Source organism: Canis lupus, chromosome 24 (genome assembly GCF_003254725.2).
Source record: "Canis lupus dingo isolate Sandy chromosome 24, ASM325472v2, whole genome shotgun sequence".
In the NCBI taxonomy this organism is placed as follows: domain Eukaryota; kingdom Metazoa; phylum Chordata; class Mammalia; order Carnivora; family Canidae; genus Canis; species Canis lupus.
Window position 1 is genome coordinate 22,858,618 of NC_064266.1, and position 19,890 is coordinate 22,878,507.

General features: G+C 38.2%; 1 protein-coding gene and 2 long non-coding RNA genes across 11 annotated transcripts in view; 1 reads left to right on the forward strand and 2 right to left on the reverse strand.

Annotated features, from left to right (window-relative positions):
- The window catches only part of CBFA2T2 (CBFA2/RUNX1 partner transcriptional co-repressor 2), a 146,909-nt gene that overhangs the window by 89,567 nt on the left and 37,452 nt on the right, over window positions 1–19,890 (forward strand). For 4 of the 9 annotated variants that reach the window (XM_035705918.2, XM_049100532.1, XM_035705921.2 and 1 more), the window contains one exon: window positions 16,534–16,677. In XM_035705918.2, coding sequence (XP_035561811.1) covers window positions 16,534–16,677 — 144 coding nt within the window. Of the gene's footprint in view, window positions 1–12,835; window positions 13,051–16,240; window positions 16,334–16,533; window positions 16,678–19,890 lie in introns of those variants that run through there. The other 5 variants (XR_004809173.2, XM_025469751.3, XM_025469752.3 and 2 more) reach the window with 3 other exon arrangements.
- Window positions 1–19,890, reverse strand: part of LOC118352282 (uncharacterized) — a 54,987-nt gene that overhangs the window by 33,328 nt on the left and 1,769 nt on the right. The gene's annotated exons all lie outside the window — the stretch shown is intronic.
- LOC112673816 (uncharacterized) lies at window positions 11,573–12,994 on the reverse strand. The gene is made up of 2 exons (XR_003145059.3): window positions 12,856–12,994; window positions 11,573–11,888 (listed from the first exon to the last, which is right to left on the reverse strand). It is a non-coding gene; the product is annotated as an uncharacterized LOC112673816 (long non-coding RNA).

Here is a 19,890-nt window from a genome sequence, read left to right on the forward strand (position 1 = left end):
GGCAGATTTAAAGTAAACTTTAGGAGAAAAGCTTTACTATGGAAGGAAAGCATGATTATTCTTTCATGGTGGGCTATTGAAATATGAGTTTAATCCTTTTGTCCTCCTTTGCACACCAGTCTCAATTTGATTATTGCTCCACTCCGCTAAACAGGTAGCTAATTAATGGGTATGATACTTTTTTGGGGGGGGGTGGTGGTGGTATGATACTTTATGTTGTGAGGGAGTGCCAGTACATGCTCATGTAATACTGTCAATGTTGTAATAAATTAATATCCTTTTCCCCCTTATTTTATTTTTTTAAAATTATTTATTTATTTATGATAGTCACACACAGAGAGAGAGGCAGAGACACAGGCAGAGAGAGAAGCAGGCTCCATGCACCGTGAGCCTGACGTGGGATTCGATCCCGGGTCTCCAGGATCGCGCCCTGGGCCAAAGGCAGGCGCTAAACCGCTGCGTCACCCAGGGATCCCCTCCCCCTTATTTTAAAAATAAGTAAACAGAGATTTTTGTTAAGGTTGGTTCTTTACCCAAAACAGTGGAACTTGCTCATCCTATCCTCTCTGAAGGTTTTAAGCAGAGATGGGATTCATGAAAGCCATTTATATTCTATAACAGATTCTTGCATTGAGTATGAGTTAAAAATAGATAAAATCTAAAGATCCTTCACAGTCAAGAGTTTCTAAATAATAAAAAGTGCTTTGTGGAGCATGGATGGCCAAGGGGAATTATAATAGAGAAGTAAAGATAGAAAAGCAGCTCTGAATCAGGAAAAGGTCCTGTGATCCTACAGAGGTATATGTTTTGACTGTTAATTTTTTTTCCTCAAAGATTCATAATTAGGGCGTAGAAATTCAAGATTGTCCTAGTTTGAAACTGGGAACTGGATTGCTAGCTTTTTCAGAGTATATAGGAGAGTCTCCAAGAATTGTCTTTACCTGAATCTAAACTTTGTTACTTAAATGTAATATTCTTTGTCTTTGTTGATTGAAATTCATTTTAATTATATTTCCTTTGGTAGATTTGTATGGAAAACCAATTAAATCATTTTACATATGCTTAATTTTAACTTGTTTTGGCATTTAGAGCCATTAATCTTAACTCATGATTTCTGTCCCAAGGCGAATGAGAGGCAGATGCTCACATCTGGACCATTTGTTCTAAACATTGTTTCCTTTACATAGTTTACATTGCATTAGAACTTTGATAGTGATGAAGTCAGGAATTTAGAATGAATCATTGGGTCTTCCCATTAAAATGAGAAGACTGAAACTTCAACTTAATGGAGACTTGTAGACTTGAGTATTATTTTTGTTGGTATTTTAATTTAAAATATGCATTATAATAAAGCACCTCAGTTCCATATGTATATTATATCCCTCAAAGTTTGAGGCCCATTAAACGATTAGTTAATTAAATTCTTTTTATTTTGAGCTTATACCCTGAGAAGGAAAAATCAAAACTATCCTACTCGAAGTTGCTCAGCCTTTTTTTTTTTTAAGATTTTATTTATTTATTCATAGAGATACAGAGAGAGAGAGAGAGAGGCAGAGACACAGGCAGAGGGAGAAGCAGGCTCCATGCAGAGAGCCTGAGCCTGACGTGGAACTCGATCCTGGGACTCCAGGATCATGCCCTGGGCTGCAGGCGGCGCTAAACCGCTGCGCCACCGGGGCTGCCTGAAGTTGCTCAGCATTAATTTTGTGAGGTCATCATTGTCCAGATTCTCCTTGAAATGACACAAAGATGAATTTGTTCCCATGGCTTATGGTCTGCTCTAGATTGTTCTATTTTTTTATTTGTTTTGATTGTCAGCACTAACCCAGCAGCTGGACAGTATTGACTACATATTATAAGCAAGTAACTGAGACTTTGAGGAGGAACTGTTCCTACTATCAAAGATCTAGAAAAGTAGTTAAACGATCAGGTTAAACGATCTGTGTGACTCCAGAGACCCATATTTTTTTCTATCACTATATATATTCCTCTGTAAGAGCTATCTAACTATATTCCAGCCACAAGTAGAGGCTACATATGTAAAATTTTCTAGGAGCTTTATTTAAAAAGAACAGGTGAAATTACTTTAATAATATATGTGTCTAAAATATTATTTCACGGGCACTTGGGTGGCTTATTCGGTTGGGCATCTGGCTTCTGCTCTGGTCATGATACCAGGGTCGTGGGATTGAGCCTCAAGTTGAGTTTGGCTCCGTACTCAGCAAGAAGCCTGCTACTGCCTCTCTCTGCTCCTCCCCCTGCTTGGGCTCTCTCTCTCTCTCTTTCTCAAATAAATAAATCTTTAAAAAAATAAAGTACCATTTCAACAATCATTATTAAAACTATTGAGATATTATATTCCTTTTTAAATTTATTTTTTATAATTTATTTATTTATTTATTGATTTATTGATTGATTGATTCATGAGAGATAGAGGCAGAGACATAGGCAGAGGGAGTAGCAGGCTCCATACAAGGAGCCCAATGTGAGACTCAATCCAGGAACTCCAAGATCATGCCCTGAGCCGAAGGCAGATACTCCATTGCTGAGCCACCTGGCGTCCTGTATATTCCTTGTTTTAGTACTAAATCTTGAAACTGGGATCCCTGGGTGGCTCAGTGGTTTAGCGCCTGCCTTCTGTCCAGGGCATGCATGATCCTGGAGTCCCAGGATGGAGTCGTGTGCGCCTTGGGCTCCCTGCATGGAGCCTGCTTCTCCCTCTGCCTATGTCTCTGCCCCCCCATCCCCCCCCTCTCTCATGAATAAATAAATAAAATCTTTAAAAAATATATAAATAAATAAATCTTGAAACTTGGTATTATTTTATGTAAAGCATATCTGAATCTAGACTAGCCACATTTCTGGTGCTTATTAGCTGCGTGTAGCTAATCGGTACCATATTGGATAGTGCAGCTCTATATTATGAAATCCTATACAAAAATCTATATTAGAAAATGTTAATTTGTGTAATGTTAATTTGTGTAATGTTATAGAAATAATCTTTATATTGCACATGGATTTGCCAGAAGCTTTCTCTGAATACCATAGTTTAGAGAATACTTGTTGTCATGACTCAGGAGCACATCTACTCATAAACTCAAAAAATGTCTATAATCCCATTGTCTTGTCCACAGAGAGCTTCCAGAAAGTAGTTAAACCGATCAAACCCTCAGCTAGTTTTTGATACTGCTTTAAAGTACTTGTTTCCCAGAGAGAGTTTAATAAGTAAACTCTTGGAAACCAGATTGAATTAAGCACATAGACATTTTCCCCCCTTCTTGGCATCCTACCGCTGTGAGCAGCAGGACTATGTAGTTTGGTGGGTTTATACAACCACTTGTCTTTTGATTACTCATGATAAGATAGTTTTATTCAAATATTTGACAATGTTAAGACCCCAGGAGACAGAACTATTAATGGCACCGTTTTTAAAGTTTTGCAAACTTTTGACTTGCTTAGTAGAAGATAACTGGATTCTCATTTGCTTCCACACGGAGTCTCTTACATTATCATTCATTGCGTAGTCACTGGAAAAGGCCACTGTACACTCATGAAAGCATAAGAGTAATGAAATCAGACAACCTCCTATTATGAAAATTATCCCTACACACACACACAGCCCCAGAGGTTTCTGGAATCCCTTAGAGTTCCCAGACCACAGTTTGAGAAGCCTGAATATATCATTGCATTTAAGCCAAAGTAAAGAGTTTATGTTGTAAGAGCATTTGGAAACCATTAGAGCAGTTTAAGTAGATCTATAAAAGGATCTACTTGATTTTTAAAAATTTTAAATCTTTTATTTAAAAAAATTTTTAAGTAAGCTCTGTGTGTAACATGGGGCTTGAACTTATGACCCTGAAATCAAGAATCCATGCTCTGTCAACTTAGCCAGCCAGTCACCCCTACTTGAGGTTTTTATTCAACACTTTGGCTGCTACATGCAAAATGGCTTAGAAAGGACAAAAAGCAAAAAAAAAAAAAAGCAGGATGAGTAGTTAGGAGGCAGTTGCCTCAGGTAAGAGATGACAGTGGCTTGAGTTAAAATGGAACAGTGGAGATGAGATAAGTGATATATAGTAATATATTTTATAGTTGACTTGTCAGAATTTACTGATGGATTACTCTAGAAAGTTCAGTGTTCCAGAGAAATTGTAGCACCAAGTGCATCAGTAGATGGAACCAGAGAGACCCGTGTTGAATCTTAGGAAAGCTATTAACTTGCTGTGTGAGAAATTTTTATCATTTTTCTTGTCTCCAGAAAAACTTGTAAGAAGGATTTTATTTAACCAGGACTACAGTTAACTGACCCATTGACAGTCTTTGATCTCTGAGTTATCTGACCTGAGCTGCGTGTATTTGGCCAGAACAACAATGCCACACAATATTCAGAGGCTGCTGATATTCATTAGATTTAGATTATGGTAGGAGTAACCTCCATGGGAAGGCAAGATGTTAATCAAACGCAGTTTTAAGTCATTTCTGTTCATGTGAAAAATATTAACTTGGTGGAGACTTGAAACAGATGGTGTGCAGTTGGAGTAGATAACTATATTATTCCAAATAAACATTTGCTGGAGCTGGGAAGCAAAAATCCATATTTCACTTTTCCCTATTTACATTATCAAGTCAGCTGTGTTGCTGCTGCTTTTAACTTGCATTAAGGTTATCAACAAGGTTTTGATGTTGGCAGGCAATTACAACATATCTTTAAATATTAAAGTCATTAGCATTGGAGGAGACCCGTTAGTTACTTTCAACATATAGTGGCATAATGATTATGAATACATTACTGATGGATAGCTGTCTCAAAATATCTCCTGTATCAATAGTGTAACAGCACTTTCTCACTGGGTACTTTATGACCTTTCCACATCTTGCTTTCCTTCATGTTACAGAGGAGGAAAGCAGGACTCTGGAGTGACTTGTTCAAGGTCCCACAGCACATAAATTGGTAGAACAATCAGGATGCAAAGCTGTATCTTGCAATTTTATTCCAGCCTTCTTTCCTCTCCATCTGAGGCATAATGAAGCAATTGTAATTGTGTCTAATACTGAACTCATCATCTCTCCCCTCCAATATACTTTCCTTTTAGTGGCCTCTGTCTTGGTCACTTGTTTTATCTTCCACATCTAATCAACCAACAAATCCTATTTATTATAACTCTAAATATGTTTGAAATCTGCCCCCCGCCCTTACCATTCCTGTTGCTACTGCAGTCTCAGGTCACAGTCATCTCTCACTGTAACAACCGTTTAATAAATAGTATCTTCCTGTATTATGATCTTAACATTTTTCCCATTGCAGCTAGTGATCTTTCTTTTCTTATGAAATATTTCAGGCTTACAAAATAAGAAAACACACAGCATAACAAACACTCGTGTACCCACTCTTAGCTCTATCAAAATTTAGTAGTTTGTCTTACATTTTGCTTCAGATCTTTCAAAAAAGTAAAATATTAGAACTACAATCTGTAGCTGCCTGATACTCAGTTCCTTTTCTTCTGTTTGGTGTAGTTATTGTCTTGAATTTGATATTTATTATTCCTTTGTTTTTATTTTTTAAAGATTTTATTTATTATTTATTTTATTTATTTTTTAAGATTTTATTTATTTATTCACGAGAGACACAGAGAGAAAGAGAGGCAGAGACACAGGCAGAGGGAGAAGCAGGCTCCAGGCAGGGATCAATCCTGGGACTCCAGGATCATGCCCTGGGCCAAAGGCAGGCGCTAAAGTGGTGAGCCACCCAGGGATCCCTAAAAGATTTCATTTGTTTATGTGAAAGAGCACAAGCAGGCAGAGGGGCAGAGGGAGCAGGAGAAGCAGGCTCCCCACCAAGCAGGGAGCCCAACCTGGTGCTGGATTCCAGGACCCCCCAAGACCCGGGGATCACGACCCGATGACCCGACCCGATGACCCGATGAAGGCAGATGCCTAACTTGAGCCACCCAAGCGCCCCTATTACCTTGTTTTTAAAGTTTTTTTTTTTTTTTTAAATTTATTCATGAGAGACACAGAGAGAGAGGGAGAAGCAGGCTCCATGCAGGGTGCCTGATGTGGGACTGGATCTGGGGAACTCCAGGACCACTCCTTGGGCTGTAGGTGGCACTAAACCGCTGAGCCACCGGGGCTGCCCTAGTTTTGTGTTCTTTTGTGCATTTACATTTAACATGTTAATTTTTGAACCTAAATTTTAGTATTTGTTCATCAGATTACTCTAAAAATCTTGGGTGCATTCAATTAGAATTGCTTTGAGGGCAGCCCAGACTGCTCAGCAGTTTAGCATCGGCTTCAGCCCAGGGTGTGATCCTGGAGACCTGGGATCAAGTCCCACATCCAGTTCCCTGCATGGAGCCTGTTTCTCCCTCTGCCTGTGTCTCTGCCTCTCTCTCTTTCTCTTTCTCTCTCTCTGTGTGTTTCTCATGAATAATAAATAAAATCTTAAATTTTTTTCATTGAATTTCTACATTAAAACGAAGAGAAAATGTTGGTGATAATCATAAGCATAAGCATGCTAGAGCTTTCTAACTGCTTAAATCTCTTTTTATGTCTTTTCAATTACTTACATTCATCATAAAGTTTATATATTTTGTGTCAGGCTTATTTCTAGATGGTTTATAATTTTTGTTGTAATTCATATATTTTTGAAAATAGTATTTGTTTGCCAGGATATAGGAATCCAATTCATTTTTATAATATTGAACTTCTATCTAACAGTCTTACTGAACTGCGTAATCTAATTATTGAATGGTAGATTCTCTTGGTTTTCTTTTATAGAAAGTCATCTGATATGTACAAAAGGACAGTTTCATTTCTTCCTTTCAGGTCTTCATACCCATTATTTCTTAACAGTCCTGCTGCTGTGGTTTGATTCTTGAATAAATGTTGACTGGAAGCTTTGATTTATCTCCTTTCTGAGATGAAAGGCATTGCTTGTAATAATACTTCACCAATAAGTATGATATTTTATATGGGTTTTTGGGAAATACCCTTTATCCAGTTAAGGAATTGATCTTCTCTTTCTAGTTTTCTTCATATTCATGAGTGGAAATTGGGTCTTAATGAAAGTTTTTTCTGTAATTATTTAAGTGATTTTAAGGTATTTCTTTTAATCTGTTAATATGTTGAATTATATTGGATTTTAAATATATAAAATTAACCTTGCATTCTTGGATAAACTCACCTTGATTGCAATTATAAAAAAAATACATTACTGCATTTGGTTTGCCTTTTTTTTTTTTTTTTAAGATTTTATTTATTCATGAGAGAAACAGAAAGAGAGGCAGAGAGACAGGCAGAGGGAGAAGTAGGCTCCCTAGGGGGAGCCTTATAGAGGACTTGATCCCAGGATACTGGGAACAGGACATGAGCCAAAGGCAGATGTGCTTAACCACCGAACCACCCTGGTGCCCCTGGTTTGCTTTTTTCCCTCACCTTTATTGTGGTATAATTTAGATCAGATAAAATCCATTTATTTCATGTATACAGTTTAAGTTTTAGCTATCATATCTAGTTGTGTTAGCATCATTACAATCAGGTTGTAGAATATTTCCATCACTATAGAAAGCTTTATCATGCTCTCTGACATGCCCCTTTGTAGTCCATTTCTTTCCATCAGTCTCAGATAGCTACTCATTTGCTTTTTGTCATTAATTTTGTCTCAAATTTTGTATAAATAGGATAATATGGTATGTAGTTTTGTTGTGTGTCTGGCATCTTTCACTTGGCCTAATGCTTTTGACATTTTCCCATATTGTTGGATAAATGTATCAGTAGTGTGTTCCTTTTTGTTGTGGTATTGTAATTTTTTTTAAAAGATTTAATTTGAGAGAGCATGCAAGAGGAAGGGGAGGGGCAGAGGGAGAAGCAGACCCCCTTCTGAGCAGAGAGCTCCATCCCAGGACCCCAGGCCTCAGGTCATGAGCCAAAGGCAGACAGACCCTTAACTGACTGAGCCACTCAGGCACCCCATGATTTGTATTTCTTTGGTAACTGGTATGCTGAGCATCTTTTTATGTCCTTATCAGCCATTTGTAAAGTTTCTTTTGGGAATTGTGTCTTTAAATCTCTCTTGCTCATTCTGGGGTTTTTGTTGTTATCAAGCTATTAGGGTCATTTATATACTCTGCATGTCTCTGTGTCTGGGATCAGATGGCACTGGTAGAAGATAGAGAAAAGAGGGAACCTAGGGAGGAAATTAGCATCATCGTGAAGCAAATGATCCTTCTCAGTTTGCTAGTCATCTTTGAGGTATTTTATGTCTATCTGACTTTTGGAAGAACATCAGATAAGTAGCCTCATCTTTGCAACTCCTCAGCTAGCTCCGAGTTCCTGTTTTAGTAATAATGTTTTTTTTTTTTTATTAGTTTATTTTTTTTAAATTTTTATTTATTTATGATAGGCACACAGTGAGAGAGAGAGAGGCAGAGACACAGGCAGAGGGAGAAGCAGGCTCCATTCACTGGGAGCCTGACGTGGGATTTGATCCTGGGTCTCCAGGATCGCGCCCTGGGCCAAAGGCAGGCGCTAAACCGCTGCGCCACCCAGGGATCCCAATAATGTTTTTTTAAAAAATAATTTTCTATAATTTTCCTTGAAGGTTATAAGTAAATTCTCTTTCATATCTAATCTTAAGAGAATAAAAATCTTATTCAGATGAACCAATTCAATGGATGCTGCAAAATAGACGTTAGAGGCGTGGAAATAAACTAAAAATTAAAAACTTAATTTTTCCAATATTTTAATCAGCCATTGCAGGGGTCAGTAAACTATGGCCCACTGCCTGTTTTTTTTTATTTTATTTTTTATTTGTTTAAATTCAGTTAGTTAACATGTACAGTATTACTGGTTTCAGAGGTAGAGGTCATTGATTCATCAGTCTTATATAATACCCAGTGCTCATTAATCTTGTGCCCTCCTTAATGTTCATCACCCTGTTACCCATCCTCCCCCCACACCCCAGCAGCCCTCAGTTTGTTTCCTATGATTTAGAGTCTGTTATGATTTGTGTTCCTTTCTGATTTCATCATGTTTCACTTTTTCTTTTCTTCCCCTATGATCTTCTGTTTTTTTGTTTTTGTTTTTTTTTAGTTTTTATTTATTTATTCATAGATACAGAGAGAGAGAGAGGCAGAGACACGGGCAGAGGGAGAAGCAGGCATCATACAGAGAGCCTGACGTGGGACTCGATCCAGGGTCTCCAGAATCACGCCCTGGGCTGCAGGCGGCGCTAAACCGCTGTGCCACCGGGGCTGCCCTGATCTTCTGTTTTGCTTCTTAAATTCAGTGACAGTGATAATTGTCTTTTTCTGATTGACTTATTTTGCTTAGCATAATACCCTCTAGTTTTTTCCATTGCCATTTGCAACGTCCTACTGCTTATTTTTGTAAATAAAGTTTTATTGGAACACAGCCAAGTCCATTCCTTTGTGCATTGTCTAAAGTGTGCTACAACAGCAGAGTTGAATTGTTCTGACAGAGACCATATGGTCCACAAAGCCAAAAATATTTAATATTGCCCTTTGCAGAAAAAGTTTGCTGATCCCTCAGCTGTGAGAATGTATTCGATAAATTAATTTTATTTGTTATTTATAAATGTGGAATGGGAAAATTTGTTTTTTCAATTCCTATTGTTAGTATACAGTAAAGCATTAATTTTGTTTTAATTGAGCTCTGTCTTCAAGGTCTCTTATAAAACACTTTCTGTAATTTCTTTGAGTCATTATGCTTCAATTTCTGTTGAATGATAAATTATCTGTCATCGTAAACAGTTATTCCTGGCTGTCTCTGCATGTGAAGCCTGCATGTTATTAGAAAGTTGGATGTGTTATCAGGCTTATGGCAGAGCTACACTGATGGGAAATGCTCATCCTTAAGCAGGTGCTATCCCCACAGTCAGTTTAACCAGCCTTAGAAGCCTACAAGTGCAACAGCAATTTTGATGTTCTTTCCTCTAACTTTAGCAAATTAGGATTGTCAGTTTTGGAAATGTTTCTCATCTGACAGTTAGACATTCAGAACATTTCCCTATCTTGGGAATGGTTAAAGAGAGACTGTGGGCAAGGAAATCTTTTTTCTGATTTTTTTTCCTTGGTTCTGATCCCAACTTTAGGGGCACTGTTTAAATTGTATCTTTCATGCTTTTGTCCTTGTGTGCTACCTGGCAAGTTCATGTAGCCTTCTCACTGACCTAGTTAATGCTCTATAAGGTCGTCCTTGGCCTTCATACATGGTATCTTTCTACTTCTTTATATCCTTAGTACTTTGCAAACATTTCAATATGTGTTTCCCATAACTTGGGGCCCTGACTTCTCTTATCTCTTCCCCAAAGCCTGGCAAATATAGTGAAGTATTTTGCATGAGACCTAGACAGCCGCAAAATTCAGCTACAAATGATAATAGATAATCCCATTATTTGTCAATAAGGGATTATTTAAATAAACGATGGTGTGTTCACACAGTGGAATATCATGCATCTGTTAAAGAAAAAAGGTTGTGGAATTAAGAGTTTCAGAACATGCTTTGAAATTATAAAACAAGACAAAAGAGCGACAACAAAAAACTAAGGAACAGGGGATCCCTGGGTGGCTCAGCGGTTTAGCACCTGCCTTTGGCCCAGGGTGCAGTCCTGGAGTCCCAGGATCCAGTCTCAGGTCGGGCTCCTGGCATGGGGCCTGCTTCTCCCTCCGCCTGTGTCTCTGCCTCTCTCTCTCTCTCTCTCTCTCTCTCAAATATTTAAATAAATAAATAAATAAATAAATAAATAAATAAATAAATAAATAAAGTCTTTAAAGAAAAAAAAAAAACTAAGGAACAGTACAGTGTGTGGTATAGATCCCTTACCTAGGAGTCTATTGCTGTCTAACAAACCTCATTAAAACTTAGTTGCCTAGGGCAGCCCAGGTGGCTCAGCGGTTTAATGCCACCTTCAGTCCAGGGTGTGATCCTGGAGACCGGGCATTGAATCCCACGTTGGGCTCCCTGCATTGAGTCTGCTTCTCCCTCTGCCTGTATCTCTGCTTCTCTCTCTCTCTCTCTCTCTCTCTCATGAATAAATATATAAAGTCTTAAAAAAAAAGTCACCTAAAACAATAAGGTTTTTTTTTTTTCTTATGACTGTGAGTCAGACATTTGTTCTGCTCTTGGTTCTTATTCATTCATATATGAATGTCTGCAATCAGCTAGCTGCAGACCAGACCCATTAGGTTAGGCTCTCATGTGTTTGGAGGGATCAGCTGGCCTTAGCTGGTACAACTCCTCTCTTCTCCATGTGGTCTCATCCTACTGCAGATGAGTCTGGATTTGCTTTCATCGCTGGGTGAAAGAGACGCTCAGAACTGGCACTCTGTTATTTCTATCACTTTACATTGGTCAAAGCCAGTCAGAGGCCCTGGCCAGATTCAGGGTATAGGGATAGAGATGCTACTTCTGATACGTTGCAAAGGTTGTGGCAGCAGAGAGGCCATTATTGGGGACATTCGATGTAACATCAACATATTTACACGTGTATAAATAGGGGTAGGATAGGAATTTAAAATGGTTCCCTATGAGGTGGGGTAAGTAGGGACAGGAGCAAGGAAAATTTCTTTTTATATCATACTGATTTCTGAACCATATAAATATATGCTTATACATACAGAATAGAAAGTCATCCATTTTTGCCTCTGCCCCCAAAGAAAATTATGTTTAAAACTTCACAATTGTTTCTTAGGATTCTGAGTTGTTGTTGTTTTTAAAGAAATAGATATAATGGCTTCCTTGGTCATCATGTTTGGAATGATCAGCAATCCTGTGCATCTGAAAGATCTATATTCATCTCATTTTTCTCAGTGATGATAAGGAGCAATGACCATATCTTCTTCTACTGAAAGCTTAGCGTAGATAAAGATCTGAAGGGCCAAATAATAAAATTATTAATTTTAATAGATTTTTAATTTAATTCAAGTAAACATGGAGAGTATCTACTGTGTACTGATCATTACTATATATATTATGATACCCTTCACCGTAACTTTGTGTTTGAAGTGATGAGAGAATCACTTTCATACAAAACAGGTAATGATAAAGCATTTTTCACATCAAGTTCATTTTTAAGTAATATTTATCTGGAATTTGTGTTTATGTTCAGTATTACTTCTCTTAAGGCTACAGAAAAGTTCCAGTCTTTAGTTTCGTGTCTGATTCTTCAAATTCTATGTGGGAAGGAAAAACATTGTTGTCACACAGAGAGCTGCTTATTGTGTTCTGTTTTCATGACATACATAGCATATTGCATGATGTAGAAGTAAGGTCATTTATTCAGACATACTTTTCCATGTTTGCTCCTCCTCTCTAGCTCAAATTGTTTGGCTTTACAGGGTTAGGTGTTAAAGCTATTCAGTGATCTTGGAAATGCGTGTGATCATGTGTTTGGATTTTAATTTTTAAGCCATTTATATATTCTTGTCTTCAAAATATCTAAAGCAAAAGTCATAGAGTGACTAAATTATCCATTACTTTAAATCTTAAAATCTGTGTTTAGAATCAGTTGAACCTTTATAACAAAACTAAGGGTTATTTTGAGTTTCTAGGAGTGAAGACTTTATTTCTCTTTGATAAGAGAACCACCACCAAGTAGTGGTGTTTATGACCTCAAAGTCCCACTTGAAAGGAATTTCTTCTCTTTGAAGTGTATCTACAGTTTTCCGGAGTTGAAAAGAGTTCAGGATATGTGGTTCTTTCTATGAATTCAGCTAGAATATAAAACATGAGTATGCATTCCATGAAAATTCAGAAATGAAGTCACTGTAACAGTGATGACATAAAGACATGGCACAGTCACCAAACAGAGGGTGAAAATGCCTTCTTGTAACATACCCCTTATTCACCATCTGAGCAGCTGCTGGCTTTGTCAGGTTATAAGCCACTTGGATATATATCTCACACCACCACTTGGTCTTCATGATACCCAGCCTCCAGCAAAAATACCATCTTACATTGGACTTGGTGATTTTACAGCTATTAATTCTTGAATCATTCCATGTAATGCTGCTGAAGTTAGATGGATTAACTGTTAGTAGTATACCCATTTTCTTTGGAATCAGATGTTAATATTAAGTCAGACATGGTCACATGGCTAGTTAGATGGTAAATACAGAACTTGGCACTAGGCTTCCTATTTTCTAATCATTTCTCTTTTCTGAGTGAGTACCTTCTTTAACCTAGCAACTAGTCTAAGCATCATTTCTTACCCTTACATCTTTCCTACCTGGTCAGTCTTATTCTCTCTCATTTTATATTTGTTAAAAATGACCTAAAAAGGTGAAATGACTTGATAAAAGACTTATCAGTTAAAACAGAATGAGAATTCATATTAAATTTATCAGTCTCTTGGGGGATCCCTGGGTGGCTCAGCAGTTTAGCGCCTGCCTTTGGCCCAGGGCACTATCCTGGAGTCCCGGGATCGAGTCCCGTGTCAGGCTCCTGGCATGGAGCCTGCTTCTCCCTCTGCCTGTGTCTCTGCCCCCCCCCCCCCCATGTCTATCATGAATTAAAAAAAAAAAAATTTTTTTTAAAACCTATCAGTCTCCATACACATGCCTTTTCTACTAGACGATGTTACTGAAACATGAGGAATAACACTAGTGTTGCAGGTTTGTGAGTCGTGATGTGAACAAGAGATACGGGTGGCTTTAGTCTGTAAAACAGTACTCTGAGGGCTGGGTTTTGCCAGTATCTAAGCTTTCAGTTGGTATATAACTCAGTGTTCTGCAGTTGAGCTCAGACTTTCTCCGTTTTTCATTCTGCCAAGTGCTGAATGTTAAAACACATCTTGTTGTTAAGTCTTCCTCAGGCCTTTGGCGCCCTTGCTGTAAAGGCAGGTGGTCTGAAGAAAGGCTCCCTCTAGGTTGTTGCACACTATACACAACACATTATAGTGCGAGACAACTGTCAGTTCCTTCCTTCCCTTCTCCCTCCACCCTCCAGAAAGCTAGGCCCCAGATGGAAGAGCTGGAAATGTGTCAACCATTCTCTGAAGGGCATTGAGAAAAATACTGTCAACAAGAAAAAGGCAAACGCAGTAGCTCATTAGTCCACTAATCAGACAGGACGACCATCAATTTCACAAAGAAAATGTCCTGGACTGAGAGAGGGGAAGAGCTGGCAGTGTTGCCCTCATGGCTCTCAAAAGAGAGCTGCACATTTTCGTTAGTAACTTGAGGACATTACTTTCTTGATGGGCTTTATGGATTCATTATATCATTTCCCAAAATATGCCACTTCAGACTGAAGGATAAAAATAATATTTGGTGATACTGTCCTCATTAGAACATGCTCGTGAATGTGCGAATATGTACCTTGTTGCCAGTGTCATGAATGTATTTTGTCTACAGCTATGATTTAACATTTCATTTGAACTTTTGGTACATCCATTTCTGGTGCTTTGAATTCACCATTATTGGAGAATAGATATATAATACTTCAGTGTAAAGCTTGGAGTTACTCAGAGGAACATAGTTCAATTTAAAGATGATTATGGTAACCCTGGCCCTGTTTTTTTTTTTTTTTTTTTTTAATAAATTTTTATTTATTTATGATAGTCACACACACACAGAGAGAGAGAGGCAGAGACACAGGCAGAGGGAGAAGCAGGCTCCATGCCGGGAGCCCGACGTGGGATTCGATCCCGGGTCTCCAGGATCACGCCCTGGGCCAAAGGCAGGCGCCAAACCGCTGCGCCACCCAGGGATCCCCCTGGCCCTGTTATTAACCAAGTACATAACATGTTCTCTTTAATGGGGAAAAATAACTGTGAAGATAATAGAATATTACTCCTTGTATGAAGTCCTGTTGATATTAACTCAGGTCTTTTTTTCCCTAAAGCCCAGTATGGGGGCCTGAACTCATGACCCTGAGATCAAGACCTGAGCTAGAAAAAAAAAAAAAAAAAAAAAAAAAAAAAAAAAAAGCCCTGAGCTGAGTTTAAGAGTTGGACACTTAACCAATTGAGCCACGCAGGTGCCCCAGTCCAGACATATTATTAATGTCATTAAGTTTAATTTATCAAATTTCTCTTTCTGGAATTTGTAGTCTATTGTAATCAAACAGCTACCTTAGGGAATAGCCTGTGCCTAGTTTACATTCAGCTCTACTTTTCATCTTTTGGGATATTATACATCATAAATGACATTTACATGACTGATGTCAGAGATGTTGATTCCATCTCTTTTTTCCTACTTTAGTTTTATATATAAAAAATAGTATTTCATCATTTGTAGTAATTTATGTATAACTGATTGTTTTGTTTTTGTTTCCTGCCATGCAGTTGGTGCCTACTAGTCTAGATAGTCCCACATTTGTTTTTTTCCACTTAATAATTTGATTGATTTATAAAGTTAAGTCAAAAAAGAATGCAGTTGAGATAAGCTCAATTTGTAACCTGGTTTCGTCCTTTCTCAGCCCCCATCCTCAATGTTAACTTAGAGGTCCTGTTACCCCTTGACTTTGCTGGCTTGTTTTAGTTTCCTATGATTGCCTTAACAAAGTTCCACAAATTGGGTTGCTTAAGACAGCAATGATCTCTCACTGTTCAGGAGGCCAGAAGACCAAAATCAAGGTATAAGTAGGGTCGATTCCTCCTTGGGATATCTGAGGAAGAATCTAGTCCATAGCCGTCTCCCAGCTTCTGGTGGTTGACAATAGTCCTAGGCATTGCTTGGCTTATAGCTGCATCACTCTGGTCTCTGCCATTAGCATCCTAGTGAATTCTCATTACGCAACTATGTCTTCTTCATGTAGTCTTCTCTTCTTGTGAGGGTGGGTATTCATATTGAATTTAAAACCGACCTACATAATCCAGGATGATCTTCTCTCAAGATCCTTAACTACATCTTTAAAGACCCTTTTTCCACATAAACAATTACTCACAGTTGAAGGGATTAACAAGTACAGTAGTCCCCCACCCCTACTCCTTATCTGTAGCGGATACATTCTACAACCTCTGTGGATAAGTGAAACTGCAGATAGTACCAAGCCATATATATACACATAATATTTTTTCCTGTACATACTGTAATAAAACTTAAATTATAAATTAGGTATAGTAAGAGATTAACAACAGTAATAATAGAACAGTTATAACAATATACAGTAATAAAAATTATGTGACTGGTCTCTCTCCACAGTATCTTACTGTACCATACTTACCCTTCTTTCTGTGATGATGTGAGATAATAAATGCCTTTGTGATGAGGTGAATGACATAGGCATTTTGACCTAGTGTTAGGCCACTATTGACCTTCTGACTATAGATCAGAAAGAGACTCATTTTTTTCCAGACCATAGTTGACCACAGGTAATTGAAACTGTGGAAAGTGAAGCTAGCTAAGGGGAAGTATGGTAGATATCTTTTGGGGGCCAGCGTTCAGCATGTTGAAATCGGCGTCCTCTTCGCTTTTCAGTCCTCTAGGAAAATATGTTTGTATTTCAAATTATTGTCATGATTTTTATTATCTTATAGAAGACTCTGACCTCCATTACTTTTATTCTCTATAGTTGGTCCTGAGAAAAGAGTGCCAGCAATGCCTGGGTCGCCTGTGGAAGTGAAGATACAGTCAAGATCCTCACCTCCTACCATGCCACCCCTGCCACCAATAAATCCTGGAGGACCCAGGCCAGTGTCATTTACTCCTACAGCATGTGAGACCTCTTCATTTTCTTGGGTTTGTGGTTCAGACTGACATTTAGTTATAAGCAACTGACTTGCTATTAAGTCTTTGCATATATTATTCAATTTTCAAAATAGCTGTTAAGATATTATATGTATATATATAATACAGAGATATGTACATATACATATATACACACATATATCTTACTTTTATAAATTACTTTTGCCCTCTGAGAATAGTACTTAGCTAATTTAGGCATTTGAAAATTTAGTGGTCTAAATATTTTGTTTTCATACTGTGGCTGGTAAGTAGCTATTTTAATTTCTTAGCTCTAAAATGAATTTAAATTATTATTTTGACAGGTGCCTTGGTGGCTCAGTTGGTTAAGCATCTGACTCTTGATCTTGAGGTGGTGAGTTTGGGCCCTGCATTGGGCCCAGCGTGGAGCTTTACCTTTAAAATAAAACAAATTTTAAAAAATAAATAAATAAAAATAAAATAAAATACAAAACAAATTATTATATTGATTTATAAGAGTCAAAGTAAATTTCATATAATTACCAAACTATTTCTGAAAGTATGCTAGGACTATCATGGTGTGGGTCTTTTTTTTTTTTTTTTTTTTTAAGAGAGGGGAAGAGCAGAGGGAGAGAGAGAGAATATTAAGCAGGCTCCACACCTAGCACATGGCTCAGTCTTAAGACCCTGAGATCATGACCTGAGCCGAAATCAAGAATTGGAGGTTTAACTGACTGAGCCACCCAGGCGCCCCAGTAAGGCTCTTTATGTAAGAGAATGAGTATTGTGTTAGGTTTTCTGGGGCTACCACAACTAAATACCACAGACTGAGTGGCTTAAACAACAGAAATTTATTTTTTCACAGTTTAAAGCATAGAAGTCCAAGATCAAGGTGTAAGCAGGTTTGGTTTCTTCTGAGACCTCTTTCCTTGGCTTACAGATAGCCAGCCTTCCTGCTGTGTCCTCCCATGTCCTTGCCTCTGTGGTTATGTGTACCAGCTGTCCTTTCCTTTTCTCATAAGGACAGTAGTCCTATTAGATTAGGGACCACCCACATGATCTCACTTAACCTTCAAAGGCTCTATCTCCAAATACAATCACATTCTGAGGTACCGGGGATTAGGATTACAACATAGGAATTTGTGGGGGACATAATTCAGTCCATAAGAATCACATTAGCTAGTAAGTATATAATAGATGTTCAGCCTTACTAGTTACCAAGGAAATACAAAGTAAAACCCAATGGGAATACCTTATACACCTACAAGAATGTTCAAAATGGAAAAGAATTCCAAGTTTTGGTGGGCATGTGTGGAGTTACCTGAACACTCCATACATTGTTTGAGTATGAGAAAGTTGGTAATATTTACTAAAGTTGAATTTTCAGAAACCCTCTAACTCTACAGTCAGTCGTATGTAACAGACTGACTTAAACAGACAAAAATCAGAAGAAAACCTAATGTAAAATCTAAACATACATACATACAAGTCTAGATTTTAATCTTAGTTTTTCTGCCATTCTGTGCCCATGATATACCTCCAGTACATGTTGACTCTTACAGATATTTTATCTTGTAAAGCAGAACATGCTTGCTATTTGTAGAGAGCCCACAGTGCGTCAGAGCACTGTGCTAGGTGCCATATGCATTTTCTTATTTAAATATCATTACATAAGTTTACACAACTATCTTTACTCAAACATTTGTGGTTTTCATTTTTATTATTTTAAAAGGTAAGAGAAGGGTCTAGGAAGTACAGCTTTACAGAAGGTTTGATTATTATTATATTTCCAAAACATTTGATATTGAATGAGTGGTAGCTGCAGCAGTCTGAGCCAGAGTGAATGAAATGAAGTTTTATATCCTTTTAAAAATTGTATTTCTGGGACGCCTGGGTGGCTCAGCGATTGAGTGTCTGCCTTCAGCCCAGGGCATGATCCTGGAGGCCCGGGATCAAGTTCCATGTCGGGCTCCCTTTATGGAGCCTGCTTCTCCCTCTGCCTGTGTCTCTGCCTCTCTCTCTCTCTCTCTCTCTCTCTCTCTGTGTGTGTGTGTGTCTCTCATGAATAAATACATAAAATATTTTTTTAAAAAGTGCTTCTTAATACAGGTGATATCCAAGCATAAATAGGATGAGGAAGAGTTTGCCAGATCACGTTTGCATCAGGGTTAGTCAAAAAGTAGGAACAGTATGGCTGACTGAATATGACTGGCTTGGAGGAAGAAGAGGGAAGTGAAAGATTTTTCATGGTTAATGTCTTGGCATTGAGCCCAATATAAGTAAATGTCAGTTTTCTAAGTTAAGATTAAAGAATTGCACTCTCTAAATTTGTTATAAGACCTGATTTAAACTGTTTCTGTTTTTATTTTTATTTTTAAAGATTTTATTTATTTATTCATGAAAGAGAGGCAGAGACACAGGCAGAGGGAGAAGCAGGCTTCATGCAGGGAGCCTGACATGGGATCCAATCCCGGGACCTAATCCTGGAACTCCAGGATCACGCCCTGGGCCAAATGCAGGCATTTAACTGCTGAGCCACCCAGGGATCTCCAATGTTTGTTTTTAGATATCTGTTGTAGTTTTACCTTCCTAGACTTTCTTTTTTTTTTTTTTTTTTTAAGATTTTATTTATTTATTCATGAGAGAGACACAGAGAGAAAGAGAGAGAGAGGGGGAGGGAGGCACAGACATAGGCAGAGGGAAAAGCCGGCTCCATGCAGGGAGCCCGAGGTAGGACTTGATCCCGGGACTCCAAGATCACACCCTGGGGTGAAGTCGGCGCTAAACCACTCAGCCACCCAGGGATCCCCTTCCTTCCTAGACTTTCAAGCCTGTGTATGATTGAATGAAAATCTACTGACACTTAGTACCAGCTAGTTTTATTTCACTGTTCAGTGAAAAAAGAGATTTTTACTTAATACCTCCAAGAACTTAACTTTAGGATGGTATTTCTTTTTTTTTTTTTTTTTTTTTAAAGATTTTATTTATTTATTCATGATAGTCACAGAGAGAGAGAGAGGGGCAGAGACACAGGCAGAGAGAGAAGCAGGCTCCATGCACCGGGAGCCCGACGTGGGATTCGATCCCGGGTCTCCAGGATCGCGCCCTGGGCCAAAGGCAGGCGCCAACCCGCTGCGCCACCCAGGGATCCCTAGGATGGTATTTCAAATTAATTTAAATCTAGCAACAAATAACTAAGAACAATGGGAAAATAGGAAAACTG